The sequence below is a fragment of the Eriocheir sinensis genome, chromosome 7, assembly GCF_024679095.1.
Source record: "Eriocheir sinensis breed Jianghai 21 chromosome 7, ASM2467909v1, whole genome shotgun sequence".
In the NCBI taxonomy this organism is placed as follows: Eukaryota; Metazoa; Arthropoda; class Malacostraca; order Decapoda; family Varunidae; genus Eriocheir; species Eriocheir sinensis.
Window position 1 is genome coordinate 1,600,565 of NC_066515.1, and position 15,032 is coordinate 1,615,596.

The following is a 15,032-nucleotide window of genomic DNA, read 5'->3' on the forward strand; positions in this document are numbered from 1 at the left end:
TTTCCTCCCAAGCCAAGCCAAGCCTAACCTACCCTGACCCTTCCTCCTAAGACAAGCCAGGTCAAGCCAAGCCCTCTAACCTAACTTGTCCCTTCCTGTTAAACCAAGCCTAATCTAACCTAACCTCATGACCTAACTTAACCTCCTTCCTGCCAACCTAACCTAACCTAACCACACACACACACACACACAGACCTCTCTCTCTCTCTTTCTCTCTCAGTCCCTTCACACACTTCTTACCTAACATTTTTCTCTCTCTCTGACACACCCACACCCACACACACACTCTTTCCCTTCCATAAACACACAAATTAGTCTTTCTTTCCCTCCCCTTCGACACACTACCTCCTCCCTCTCTCCCTCCCTCCTTCGCACACTAACCCCCTTCGCTCTCTCCCCACACCCACACACACAAAATAGTCTTTCTTTCCCTCCCCTTCGACACACTACCTCCTCCTCCTCCCACCCTCGCACACTAACCCCCTCGCTCTCCCCACACACCCACACACACAAGCACACACACACTTTCCCTTCCTTAAACACACAAAATAGTCCTTCTTTCCCTCCCCTTCGACACACTACCTCCTCCTCCTCCCTCCCTCGCACACTAACCCCCTCGCTCTCTCCCCACACACCCACACACACACGCACACACTTACTTAATCCCCAGACAGGTGCAGCAGTTGGTGTTGTGTATGGAGGCGTAGTGACTCAACATCGACACTTGCGAGGTGAACTTGTCCTTCCATTTGTTGTACTCCGCGCCGATCAGCCCCAGCATGGTGTCCGTGTCCGCCGAACTGCCGCAGTCACGCCTGGACTCTAGCCTGGGGTCGGGGGGGAGAGAGGCGAGGGGAGTTAGTCTGAGGGAGAGAGGGAGAGAGAGAAAAAAGATGGGTTATGGTACGGTGTCTGGTTTGGGGTCGGCGATAATATATTATTTTTTGTTGTGTTTGTTTTTTTGGTTTTGAGTTGTGGTACGGAAGTGTTGTTTTTGACCTGCCGATATTTTTTTTTGTGGTGCGGAAGTGTCGCTTTGACTTGCCGATATTGTTTTGACCTGCTGATATTGTTTTGTTTTGACCTGCCGATATTGTTTTGCCCTGCCGATATTGTTTTGTTTTGACCTGCCGATATTGTTTTGACCTGCCAATATTGTTTTGACCTGCCGATATTGTTTTGACCTGCCGATATTGTTTTGACCTGCTGATATTGTTTTGTTTTGACCTGCTGATATTGTTTTGACCTGCCGATATTGTTTTGACCTGCCGATATTGTTTTGACCTGCCAATATTGTTTTGACCTGCCAATATTGTTTTGACCTGCCGATATTGTTTTGACCTGCCGATATTGTTTTGACCTGCCGATATTGTTTTGACCTGCCGATATTGTTTTGACCTGCCGATATTGTTTTGACCTGCTGATATTGTTTTGACCTGCTGATATTGTTTTGACCTGCCGATATCTTTTTATGGTACAGAAGTATTATTTTGACCTGCCGATATTTCCTTTTTTTTCTTTTATGGTACGGAAGTGTTGTTTTGACCTGCTGATATATATATATATATATATATTTTTGTTTGTTTGTTTTTACGATGTTTATCAGTATATTCCTTTCTTCCTTCCTTCTATAAGCTTCTATTTTCTTCCTCTCTCTCTCTCTCTCTCTCTCTCTCTCTCTCTCTCTCTCTCTGTGTGTCTAAGTGTAATAATAATAATAATAATAATAATAATAATAATAATGTCATGCATATATATAATCAAGTACAATATCATAAGGAAATACAGAAGGAGGAAGAGGAGGAGGAGGAGGAGGAAGAGGAGAAGGAGGAGGAGGAGGAGGAGGAGGAGGAGGAGGAGGAGGAGGTGACCTTGCTGAGAAAGATACAAACAGCAAGGTCATGAGTGTTTAGCCAAGCACACACACACACACACACACACACACACACACACACACACACACACACACACAAACACACACACTTGCAAGAGTTGTGAGTCTCTCTCTCTCTCTCTCTCTCTCTCTCTCTCTCTCTCTCTCTCTCTCTCTCTCTCTCTCTCTCTCTCATTTCCGAACTATTTTTTTCTTCCTTTTCCTTTTTTTTCCCAATAATAAAAATAATAAAATAAAAATAAAAAGAATAATAGGTAATAAAAATGTCTCCCTTGCATTCACATTATCTTACTTTCTTTCTTTCTTTTTTTTACTTTTTTCTGATATATTTTTTTCCTTCCTTCTCATTTTTTCTTTTCTTCTTTTCTCTTAATTTCTGTCTTTATTTTCCTTCTCTCTCTTTTCCTTCTCTTTTTTCCCTTTCTCTCTCTCTTCTCAAACTCCTTTTTTTTCTTTTCCTTTTCTTCTTTTCTCTTAATTTCTGTCTTTATTTTCCTTCTCTCTCTTTTTTTCCCTTTCTCTCTCTCCTCAAACTCCTTTTTTTCTTTTCCTTTCCTTCTTTTCTCTTTTAATTTGTCTTTATTTTCCTTCTCTTTTTTCCCTTTCTCTCTCTCCTCAAACTCCTTTTTTTTCTTTTCCTTTCCTTCTTTTCTCTTAATTTCTGTCTTTATTTTCCTTCTCTCTCTTTTTTTCCCTTTCTCTCTCTCCTCAAACTCCTTTTTTTCTTTTCCTTTCCTTCTTTTCTCTTTTAATTTGTCTTTATTTTCCTCCTCTCTTTTCCTTCTCTTTTTTCCCTTTCTCTCTCTCCTCAAACTCCTTTTCTTCTTTTAATTCTTTCCTTCCATTTCTTTTTCATATGCAACTATTTTTCTCTTCCTTATTTTTCCTTTTCCTTTCATTCCTTTTTCCACACCAACCAAGTAGTAGTAGTAGTAGTAGTAGTAGGAGTAGTAGTAGTAGTAGTAGTAGTAGTAGTAGAAGTAGTAGTAGAAATGATAATGGTAGTATCAATAATAATAATAATAATAATAATGTTGTCTGTATATCTAATGTATCGTCTGTTAATACGTCCATCAGTCTATCACATTAGCAGACCTGAACGGAACATTTCAGAAATAGGAACTGATCTCTGGTCAAAACACATCGCCTTTTCACATGCTCATCACTGTTATTATCACCATCGCCGGATCACTGCTAAAGGGACGCTTGTGGAATTCAAATCACTGCTGACACTAAGCGCTTTTGTGTGTGTGCGTGTGTACGTGTTCTAGGTACATATCCGAGACTCATTACCCCCAGAGCACAAAAAAACAGTATCGCAAACCATTTCATAATATATATCAACGCATTTGTGATCAGTTTATGCATCATCTGTTTTGGGGGGTTTATATCGTGGCAAAAATTTGGCCCGTCGCTGGTACACGGTAAAGCCACAAATTTGGCCAGTCGCTGGTACACGGTAAAGCCACAAATTTGGCCCGTCGCTGGTACACGGTAAAGGCAAAAATTTGGCCAGTCGCTGGTACACGGTAAAGCCACAAATTTGGCCCGTCGCTGCTATCGGTAAAGCCACAAATTTGGCCTGCTGTTACACAGTAAAGCCACAAATTTGGCCCGTCGCTAGTACACGGTAAAGCCACAAATTTGGCCCGTCGCTAGTACACGGTAAAGCCACAAATTTGGCCCGTTGCTGCTACTGGGTTAACCCCTTCAACACGAGGATGCGTATACTGTGTCCTTGCGTGCCCCGTACCATATCCGAGGACATGCATACTGCTTCCTGGCTCGCTTTAGCCAATATAAGAGTTATTTTATCTCTATGTTTATGCTTACACCTCAAAATTATCAATTCATTTATGTTTCTTTATGTGCACCATTTAATTCTGCATGTTTTCATATATAATACATGATGATTGTTGAGTTTATGGCTGAAAACTTGTTATATTCAATAGCGACATTTGAAATTTTGCACACATATCCTGGATATGGCCCAACCGTAGTGAGTTTCTTTAAGTGCACCATTTAATTCTGCATGTTTTCATATACAATACTTGATGATTATGTTGAGTTTATGGCTGAAAACTTGTTATATTCAATAGTGACATTTGAAATTTAGGCGCTGTGGATCCCGGAGTGAGTTTCTTTATGTGCACCATTTAATTCTGCATGTTTTCATATATAATACATGATGATTGTTGAGTTTATGGCTGAAAACTTGTTATATTCAATAGCGACATTTGAAATTTTGCACACGGCGATCCCGGATACGGCGTGGGGCGCTGTTTTGGCCCAACCGTAGTGAGTTTCTTTAAGTGCACCATTTAATTCTGCATGTTTTCATATACAATACTTGATGATTATGTTGAGTTTATGGCTGAAAACTTGTTATATTCAATAGCGACATTTGAAATTTGGCGTGCGCAGTGATCCCGGATACGCCGTGGGGCGCTGTTTTGGCCCAGCCGTAGTGAAGGGGTTAGGAGGAAGCAGAGAGTGAGCGACAGCAGGCTTTGTCACAGGAGATGGAATTTGCCACAGGTTAGAATAGCAATCAACAGCCAATGAGCTTCGAAGAGACCATCACGCAAGCAATGATTCCAAGTCCGTAAGTCCACCCCTTAAGACTAGCCTGCCAGCTTTCGTGACACCATTAATAGTAGAGATAGTAGCCTAAGATTGATTTCTCTCTTAAGCTTTATTAGCAGTTTCCGGCAAAATTAATAATATCACACAAAAAAGCATATTTGACCCAGAAATTAAATCTCTCTCTAAACTAACTGGCTCAAGTCTACTAAATAATAGCTGTGGGATGGTCTAAGTGCCTGTCTGTTGGTTTGTCTGTTAGTGTGTTAGTTTGTCTGTGAACGTGTATTTGTGTGTGTGTGTGTGTGTTAGTATGTCTGTTATTCAATTTCCGTGAGGTGAGTTTGTGTCCATGTCCCTGCCCTTGTGTGTCTGTTTGTTGGTCATTCCGTTAGTTCGTTTGTCCGTGTGCTTGTATGTGCGTCAGTCTGTCAATCCATTTCAGTGTCTGTGTGCGTCTGTCAACGTGTGTGTGTCCCCCCTCTGGGCCACGACAACCCAGCGACTCAGGGTACAGAGGTCTTGGGTGTGAGACATTGACGTGAAGGTGTCACACATTGTCGGAAAGTGGTCTTGAAACGATCGCCGGATGATGAGTCAACACAGTGTGGAGGGGCCATAAAAGGCGCTGGGTTTTCATGGGTCAGGGTCGGCACAATGTGAACAGGACCATGGAGGTAGAATTAAGTGAATCCGCCTGAGCTCTCATTTTTGTGGCCAGGTGTCAGGTGTTGTCAGGTCAGGCTCCCTCTTAACCCCTTCAACACGAGGGCTTGTATACTGTGTCCTTGCGTGCCCCGTACCATATCCGAGGACATGCATACTGCTTCCTGGCTCGCTTTAGTCAATATACGAGTTATTTTATCCCTATATTTATGCTTACATCTCAAAATTATCAATTAATTTGTGTTTCTTTATGTGCAACATTTAATTCTGCATGTTTTCATATATAATACATGATGACTGTGTTGAGTTTATGGCTGAAAACTTGTTATATTCAATAGCGACATTTGAAATTTGGTGTGCATGGCGATCCCGGATATGGCGTGGGGCACTGTTTTGGCCCGGCTGTAGTGAGTTTCTTTAAGTGCACCATTTAATTCTGCATGTTTTCATATATAATACATGATGACTGTGTTGAGTTTATGGCTGAAAACTTGTTATATTCAATAGCGACATTTGAAATTTGGTAACCATGGCGATCCTGGATACGGCACGGGGCGCTGTTTTGGCCCAGTCGTAGTGATAAGGTTAACCCAGTAGCAGCGGGGATCATGTTTCTTAATGGTCCCTCCAAGCGAGAAAAATGCAAAAAAATCACCCCTCACACAAACCATTTCATAATACATAACGCATTTGTGATCAGATTATGTATCATCTATTTTGGGGGGTTTATATCATGGCACAAATTTTGCCCGTTGCTGCTACCAGGTTAATGGGCTCGGCCAGGCTCCCCCACCCCCATCTTTTGGCCGTAAATTTGACAGTTCGTCGGCTTCGCCTCAATGAATGGGATTAGCAGGCCGGGTCGACTCCACCAATTCTACCTCCATGGACGGGACCTTAATTTTCTTGTTGTGTATATACTTGTTTGTGTGTTAATAGTCAGTTCGCCCAAGACTAAAGATTGCTAATTATATATACTAAACAGCCTTGGCGCCGTCCACCACTGAAATAACTATCAGGCTCTGTAGTGACAAAAACAGCTGTTTGTGACATTACTGATGATTCTTAATACAAAATTGACTGTAATTGACGGTGTTTGTTAGTGACGAAGGATACTGCCTCACACACATAGGCCGTCATGTTTCACCCACACAGTCACACGCCAAGGACGCCAGGCTGCCAGCACACGGCAATGTACACCCCAGACTTGGGCGAACCAACGATAGTGTGTGTGATGTCTGTGGGAGGTGTTGGCCGGGGAGGTCAGTGTGTCTGTGGCGCTGACAGTGTGTTTGGGGGGGTGTCTTGTGCCTGTCAGTTAGCTCGGCGGTGTCTGTTAGTTTACTTGTCCTTGGTGCAGTCTGTGCGGTGTTGGCTGGGTGGGTCAGCATGTGGGTCTGTGCTGTTGTCTGTCAGTTCGTCCGTGCCCTCATCTTGGTAGGTCAGTCTGCCTGGCTGTCAATTCAATGAAGTGAGACGAATTTATCTGTGCTTTTGTTTGTGTGTTAGTTTGCTTGTCGTGTGCCTGTCAGTGTGCTTGTCTGTCAGCCGTCTGTGTGAGGCGTGAGTGTGTCGCTGTGTGTCAGGGTGTGTGTGGCGTGGTCAGCGGTGCACACTCACAGGCTCAGCAGCAGGGTGGTCAGCTCAGCGTCGGAGATGTTGAGCTCCTCCTTGGACTTGGTCCACACCTCGTGGTTCTGCTCGCCCAGGTCCACGATGAAGCGTGAGCGCGGCCGCCCCCGCCGCTGGCTGCTGAAGGGGTCAGGGATGTGCCGCAGGTCATAGGACGACCCGGACCGCTCCTCAGACATCCGGCTGTACTTGTACCCCCGGCCCCGGCCACGACCGTCCGTCCGGTTCTTGCTGCCCCTGGGGCGCCCCCGGCCCCGGCGGGGCACACACTCGTAGGACGTGGGCACCGACCCCCCGGTCGAGGCGTCCCCCGCCTCCCCGGGGTAGTCACCCCCCTCGAAGGACTCCCCCACACTCTCCTCCTCGTCCGCCATCTCCGAGTCCTCCAGGCCCTCCAGGTCGGGCTCGTGCTTCACCGTGCCCTCCGAGGACTCGCTGGGGGCGCTGCCCTTGCCCGGGGACGCCCCGCACGCGTCCCCCAGGCCGCCCCCCAGCTCGCCCTCGGCCTCGGGGTCAAAGTCGTACACTGAGTCGTTTTTTTGTCCCTGGTGGTGCGGCAGGTGGCCGTTCAGCTCGGGGCCGGCCATGCCCTGCGGCGCCATGCCCCCCGCCTCCCCCGGGGCGGGCAGGGGCTGGGGCTGCCCCGGCCCCTTCAGCTCCATGCCAGCCGTGGCCGCGGCGGGGGCGTGATCAATATGGCGGGTTTTTTCCTGGTCCTGGCGCGGCGCGGCGGCCGGCGCGGGCCTGGCGGCGGGCCCTGGGCGGCACGCCTCCATCAGGGGCCCTGGCGCGAGCCACGGGCGGCCATTGATCGCAGGGCGGCGGCGGCGGACGCGGCTGTCTGTTTGTTTACAAGATGGCTTTGTGTGGCGGCGGCGGGGCGGCCAGTGGGCGGCGCGGCGAGGCGGCCAATCAGCGGCCGGCCAGGGGGCGGGGGGCGGCCCGGCCTGGGGGGGCGGGGGGGGGGCCCGGCCACGGGGGGGGGGCCGGCCGGGGGCGGGGGGCGCACGCCGCGCTTCATGACTCGCGACTCGCCACAACTTTGGACACATTTTTACTTCATGTTCCTCGCCGGGGGGGCTCGCCCGAGGCCCCGGGCACGCCGCCCCCGTGGCCCCCGGGGACGGCGCGGCCCCCGCCGTGCCCCTGGCGCCCCCCGTGGCGGGGCGGGGCGGGGGTGCATCATTGTCGTGCTGGCAATGGCAGGCAGGCACGCAGCACGCCAGGCAGGCAGGCAGGCAGGGCGCCAGGCACGCCAGGCACCTCATGGCCGCCGCCGCCTTCACCACCGCCTAAAAAATGTCCCCGTGCCATGCGTGCCCCGCCCCGCTGCCCCGCCCCGTGCCCGGCCTGACCCGCCCTGCCCTGGCCTGCCCCCCCCGCGCCCCTCCCCGCCCCGCCCCCGGCCCGCCCCGGACAAAGGCACACACCTGCCCCACACCTGTAACACAAAGAAAACAAATCATCCCCGCCGGGCCCCGCATTGCCGCCGCTCACACATGCCCGCCGCGCCGCCCCGCGACCCTCGGCACGGGCATAACGGGAACATATCGCCGGTTTTTGCCCTAAATAAAGAAAGGACTCCGCGGATCAATTATCCCTCCTCATGACCTCCTTTAGGGGTCACCTGGGGGGGGGAAAGAGTGGGATTTTCCACCTTATCCTCCCCCCCGGGGCCGCCTCCCCCGTGACACACATTCACACAAATAAAACTCAAAACAGCACAAACTTCATCACCCCAAAGTCTGCCGCGTGAAAAAATAAAACATAATTCTTTGTGAAGCCGCCGCCGCCGCTGTTGCCAGCATGTGTAGTTTTATTTTTGTCCCTTTTTCAAGTGTATCAAAGCAAGTAGGAAGTAAACAAACACTCGCTCTCTCTCGCTCCCGTGCTGTTGCTAACTTTAGAGAAACATTTTATTCATATTCCATTCCACGTGTAAATATTTCCCGGTGCTCGCCTTTTCTGCAGTGGCCTCAAAAACTGCCATTTCATCGTCCCTGCCGCCAAATTAAAAAAGAATCTGCTAAAAATATATTCCCATGCGTATGAAACATTGTTGTATTGTTGGTGGACGCTAAACAGGGCACCATAAGGGAGGGAGGTACAAATATTGACTCGCATGCCGCAAATAACATAAACACGGAACTCATTCATATTTTACAGGTTAATGATTTGCAGTAATGAATTAAATATACGTTCTTTTATGCACTTGAAGGTCATACAAAAGAGCATTGAGTATATATACAAAGAGGGGAGGGGAGGGGAGGGGACCCAGTCTACACAAACATTAACGTATGCATGAAATAACATAAATACTTAATCCATTCAACAAATATAGATTAAAAATTATTATGAATTAAATAAATATACGTTATTTGATACACCTGAATGTTATATATTGGAGTATTGTGTATACATAAAGGGCGGGAGAGGGGAGGGGTCACTGCCTATTAATATTTACCTATGCATAAAAATACATAAATACATAACTCATTCACAATTCAAATATTTATACAGTGAAGTAATAAAATAAATACGCTTTCTTTATAGCACGTGAAGGTCATAGGAGAGAGTATTAATATATAAAGGGCGGGAGAGGGGAGGGGCCCCTGCCTATTAATATTTACATTATGCATGAAAACGTAAACAAAGAACCCATTCACATTTTCAGGAACGTTTGCGGGACTTTGAGAACGTTAATAAAGGCACGTCGTTTTTGCCCCTGAAGGTCAAGAGAACAAAGAAAGTCTAGAAGTTAATTGATTTTTCCGAAACGAGGACGAGGAAAGAAAAAGGAGGAGCGAAAGAGGGACTAAAAGAAAACCGAAGAAAATGAGAAAATGCGTTCCTGGGGCTAAATAATCTGCGCCATCCATTAATTTAACTCTATTTCCGCCATAATAGATACTTAGGAGGTAATTAAGGCCTCTCCTCACCCCTCCCAACCCTCCTTTGAGACCTACTGACCTACCCCACGTAAACGCACATGACCAGAGCTGCTAAATGTACGACAACTAGTTATAAAATACGATATTAAGATCAGCTTCAGAAACGCCAGAAGCATTTATTGTCAACGGTTTAATGATGATTATGACTGAATATTGATTTTTTATGTATGTGGGAGAGAATAGGATCAGAATCGGGCAGAAATAGGGAAATATAATGCGTGGAGTACGACAATCTAACAACAATGTACGTGACCTGAGGTGTCATATTATCGTACTCAGTTAATCAGACCATCGTATTATTCGGTTTCTGACCCATAACTATTACAAAAAACATAGATAATTAATATTTTTAAAAACAACTTCATTTGAATATCGTTAATTGTGTGGGTACTGCATTTTTGGGTCTGAAAGTGATGAATCCAATGGTCTGAGTACGAGAATCTGGTAACGCGGACAGAAAACGTTGATCCTCATGACAGATTTTAAGGATAACCTCTCTAAAAACACCACCCATGGCCTTTTATTTAGATTATTACCTTATTTAACCCCTAATACTTCTATCCCATACTAGTTTTTAAGGGTAACCTATCTAAAAACACCTTCCATAGCCATTACTTCACGGACATTCCTATATATCACTAATAATGCGTTGATTCTATGGCCATTTTCAAGGGTAACTCCTCTAAAAATCTTTCATGGGTATTTTCTCTATTATTACTTACCAAATAAAATATATCATACCATAAGTGTGAAATAAAATGGTTTAATTCCTATTCTTATTAGTATTATTGTAACTGACCTCAAGGGAATGGTCGAGGAAGGGACAGCTTGTGATATGGGTGAAGGGAACGGCCGAGGAAGGGAGAGCTTGTGATATGGGTGAAGGGAATGGCCGAGGAAGGGAGAGCTTGTGATATGGGTGAAGGGAATGGCCGAGGAAGGGAGAGCTTGTGATATGGGTGAAGGGAATGGCCGAGGAAGGGAGAGCTTGTGATATGGGTGAAGGGAATGGCCAAGGAAGGGAGAGCTTGTGATATGGGTGAAGGGAATGGCCAAGGAAGGGAGAGCTTGTGATATGGGTGAAGGGAATGGCCAAGGAAGGGAGAGCTTGTGATATGGGTGAAGGGAATGGCCAAGGAAGGGAGAGCTTGTGATATGGGTGAAGGGAACGGCCGAGGAAGGAAGGGAGAGCTTGTGATATGGGTGAAGGGAACGACCAAGGAAGGGAGAGCTTGTGATATGGGTGAAGGGAATGGCCAAGGAAGGGAGAGCTTATATGGGTGAAGGGAATGGCCGAGGAAGGAAGGGAGAGCTTGTGATATGGGTGAAGGGAATGACTAAGGGGGAACATGTTATCAGGGCCTTCGGAAATCACCAAGAGAGGACTCGAAACATTAGCAGAAGTATAAATAAAACAACCCATACATGACCTTATAAGTAAAACGAAAGGTCACTCCCGTATATATATTATTATTTTCCGAGTTTATGATCCATACAGTTGACTCCCATGCATGTAAGTTACTCTATAATGCATGTGGTGGGTACAGACACAGCGCCCAGAAATAGTTGAGTGCCCCCTAAAAAAGACATCATCTCTCGCTTTCTTTGATTCGATACAACGTAGATTCCATTCATATATTTTAACACACGAAAACAAAGGTGATAGTAGTAATAGTAGTAGTAGTAGTAGTAGTAGTAGTAGTAGAAGTAGTATTTTCCCAATCAATATTTTACATCAATGGGAAAGAATGTCAATAATTATTATAGTAACAATAATAATAATAATAATAATGATAAATTTCTTCTGTAATGTAAAAATTTATACATTTGTCGGTAACTCAAGAAATAAATACAATCTCTCTCTCTTTCTCTCTCTCTCGCGCACGACATCACAGAGAATGGAAACTTTACACACACACACACACACACATACGCACACACAAGAAAAACAGTCATACACAACGCGCACACACACACACACACACACACATGCGTACATGAAAATATACAAAAATAAAGAGAAATACAATTAGATTATTTATACACAAAAAAATGGAATACGTACACACACACACATACATACATACATACACGCACACAGACTATAATCTCATCTATGTATTAAGTTTAAATCTATACATACATACATACGCACATAGCCAACTCTATGTATACTATTACTGACCCCGAAATACATACATATGTACACACGAAAGTTACACATGGCTGTTGTATATCACTGTATGATAATAATAATAATAATAATAATAATAATAATAATAATAATAATAATAATAATAATAATAATAATAATTCCAACCTTTTTTTAAATATATCAATTTTTTGAAACTATTTTTTTTCTTAGATAATGGATAGGTCTCTCTCTCTCTCTCTCTCTCTCTCTCTCTCTCTCTCTCTCTCTCTCTCTCTCTCTCTCTCTCTCTCTCTCTCTCAGACATGCACAATTCCCAACACAAAAAATAACACAAACTTCAAAATAAGTCTTACAAACTCTCTCTCTCTCTCTCTCTTGCACAGTTGCCAACACAAAAAATAATGTGAATATCAAAATAAGTCTTACCAACTCAACCTCTCTCTCTCTCTCTCACTCTCGCTCTCTCTCGCTCGCTCACTCTCTCTCTCTCAGCCTCAGATCCCCTGCGGCTGCTCTGGAATAAGGGAGGTAAAGAAGGAGGTGAGGAATGTCCAGGAAAGGGAGAGAAGGGAGGGCCGTATGACCATCTCTCTCTCCTCCCCTCCTTCCCCTCTCCTCACCAGTCCCTCCTCCTCCTCCTCTTCCTCCTCCTCGTCTTCCTCCTCCTCGTCCTCCTCTTCCTCGTGAACCGTCGGCGTGTTGTTGTTGTTGGGTTGCGCTGGGTTGGCCTGGGCGTCCTGCGGTTGAGGTTGTGGTTGTTGTGGTGGAGGGACCGGTGGCTGGTCTGGGCGCCGGGTTGGTCTGAACCACCCTGCTTGGTACCTGTGGAAAGGGAGGGAGCGAGGGAGTGAGAGAGAGAGGGAGGAAGCACCCTGCCACATTGCTACTTCTCTTCTACCTACACCCTGTTTTAATCACCCTATGCTTGTACAGTGTTACCAAGGCTTCCTACACCCTGTTTTAATCACCCTATGCTCCTACAGTGTTACCAAGCCTTCCTACACCCTGTTCTTATCACCCTATGCTTGTACAGTGTTACCAAGCCTTCCTACACCCTGTTTTTAATACCCTATGCTCCTACAGTGTTACCAAGCCTTCCTACACCCTGTTTTTAATGCCCTATGCTCCTACAGTGTTACCAAGGCTTCCTACACCCTGTTTTTAATGCCCTATGCTCCTACAGTGTTACCAAGCCTTCCTACACCCTGTTTTTAATACCCTATGCTCCTACAGTGTTACCAAGCCTTCCTACACCCTGTTTTAATCACCCTATGCTCCTACAGTGTTACCAAGGCTTCCTACACCCTGTTTTTAATGCCCTATGCTCCTACAGTGTTACCAAGCCTTCCTACACCCTGTTTTTAATGCCCTATGCTCCTACAGTGTTACCAAGGCTCCCTACACCCTGCACACTTCACATACCACTCCACAAGTCCCTGACACCCTCGCACACCCTTCCCACAGCTTCTTACACCCCTCCACACACACCCACAGCTCTTTACACCTCTCCCATAGGCCCTTACACCCTCGCACACCCTTCCCACAGCTCTGTAAACCCCTCCATACACACCCACAGCTCTTTACACCTCTCCCATAGGCCCACACCCCTCCACACACCCACAGGTCTTTAAACCTCTCCCATAGCCCCTGACACCCTCGCACACCCTTCCCATAGCTCCTTACACCCCTCCACACACACCCACAGCTCTTTAATCCTCTCCCATAGCCTCTGACACCCTCGCACACCCTTCCCACAGCTCTGTAAACCCCTCCATACACACCCACAGCTCTTTACACCTCTCCCATAGGCCCTGACACTCTCGCACACCCTTCCCACAGCTCTGTAAACCCCTCCATACACACCCACAACTCTTTAAACCTCTCCCATAGCCTCTGACAACCTCGCACACCCTTCCCACAGCTCCATAAACCCCCCCATACACACCCACAGCTCTTTAAACCTCTCCCATAGGCCCTTACACCCTCGCACACCCTTCCCACAGCTCCATAAACCCCTCCACACACACCTACAGCTCTTTACACCTCTCCCATAGCCCGACACCCTCCCACCCCTTCTATACAAACCCACAGCTTTGTACACCTTTCCCATAGCCTCTGACACCCTTGCACACCCTTCCCAAGCACACTCACAGGTATAGCAGCATGGCGATGAACACGACCATCATGAAACGCGACAGAGTGGAGTAGAAGTACACGATGAAGAGCAGGACCATCATGCGCGATAACATGTACACCCAGTCCAGCCAGTCTCGCCCAGCGCCCTCCTCGTCATCCTCGTCAACCTCGCCCCCTGGACCAAAACAAGAACGGTAAATTAAAAGAAGGAAAAGAAGAAGGATGTTAGGTCTGCCCGGACATGTTTAGGTGTTTGTTAAGGCGTGTTAGGGATATGTTGTGTGTGGTTAAACCTGGTCTTCTGTTTTGAAAGCCATGATAGAAATGTGTTTTTTTATTGTATATTTTTTTTATATGTGAAGAAATGGATGTTGTGTGTGTGTGTGTGTGTGTGTGTGTGTGTGTGTGTGTGTGTGTGTGTGTGTGTGTGTGTGTGTGTGTGTGTACCTGACCCAAATTCTGACGCACATCCTCCCCCCCTCCTTACCTTGAGCATTCATCCTGATGGGCTGCTGGGGCTGGGGCATGGGCTGGGGCAAGGGGTCGTCAGGCTGGGGCGGCGGGGCAGGGGGCTGGTCCAGGGGCGGCTCGGTGGTGGTGGTGGTGGTGGTGGCGGGGTTTGGTGGGGGTGGGATCTGTATCATTTGTTGGGGCCAGGGGAGGCCGCCAACACCCCCTCCCATCTGCATACTGGGGGGAAGAGGAGGTTAGGAAGAGGAGGAGGAGGAGGAGGAGGAAGAGAAATGTTTGTGATAATTTAGAAAGAAGAGAAAAGGGAGACGATTAAAATGATGATGATAAGGAGGAGGAGGAGGAGGAGGAGGAGGAGGGGCTTGTCACATGTCCAAACCATCGGAGTCTTTCCCTTCTGAGCACTGTTTCCTACCTCCAGTCTCTCCCAGCACTGTGTCCTCCCCTGCTCTCTTTACATGTCCAAACCATCGGAGTCTTTCCCTTCTGAGCACTGTTTCCTACCTCCAGTCTCTCCCAGCACTGTGTCCTCCCCTGCTCTCTT

At 46.9% G+C, this 15,032-nt stretch overlaps 2 protein-coding genes and 1 long non-coding RNA gene across 7 annotated transcripts in view; all 3 read right to left on the reverse strand.

Annotated features, from left to right (window-relative positions):
* LOC126991849 (uncharacterized) overlaps positions 1-7,700 on the reverse strand; it is a 37,604-nt gene extending 29,904 nt beyond the window's left edge. Inside the window, exons 1-2 of the mRNA XM_050850505.1 lie at positions 6,764-7,700; positions 660-827 (exon numbers count right to left, since the gene is read on the reverse strand). Coding sequence (XP_050706462.1) covers positions 660-827; positions 6,764-7,551 — 956 coding nt within the window. The 5' untranslated portion in view covers positions 7,552-7,700. The remainder of the gene's footprint in view (positions 1-659; positions 828-6,763) is intronic.
* Positions 7,701-12,102: 4,402 nt separating this feature from the next.
* LOC126991836 (homocysteine-responsive endoplasmic reticulum-resident ubiquitin-like domain member 2 protein) overlaps positions 12,103-15,032 on the reverse strand; it is a 10,715-nt gene continuing 7,785 nt past the window's right edge. For both annotated transcript variants that reach the window (XM_050850501.1, XM_050850498.1), the window contains 3 exons: positions 14,505-14,707; positions 14,033-14,192; positions 12,103-12,703 (listed from right to left, as the gene is read on the reverse strand). In XM_050850501.1, the coding sequence (XP_050706458.1) occupies positions 12,376-12,703; positions 14,033-14,192; positions 14,505-14,707 (691 nt within the window). In that variant the 3' untranslated portion in view covers positions 12,103-12,375. The remainder of the gene's footprint in view (positions 12,704-14,032; positions 14,193-14,504; positions 14,708-15,032) is intronic.
* LOC126991859 (uncharacterized) overlaps positions 14,735-15,032 on the reverse strand; it is a 1,573-nt gene continuing 1,275 nt past the window's right edge. The window contains exon 3 of one of the 4 annotated variants that reach the window (XR_007745897.1): positions 14,735-15,032. This exon is cut by the window's right edge and continues 138 nt beyond it. This is a non-coding gene — a long non-coding RNA (uncharacterized LOC126991859). The other 3 variants (XR_007745899.1, XR_007745895.1, XR_007745898.1) reach the window with 3 other exon arrangements.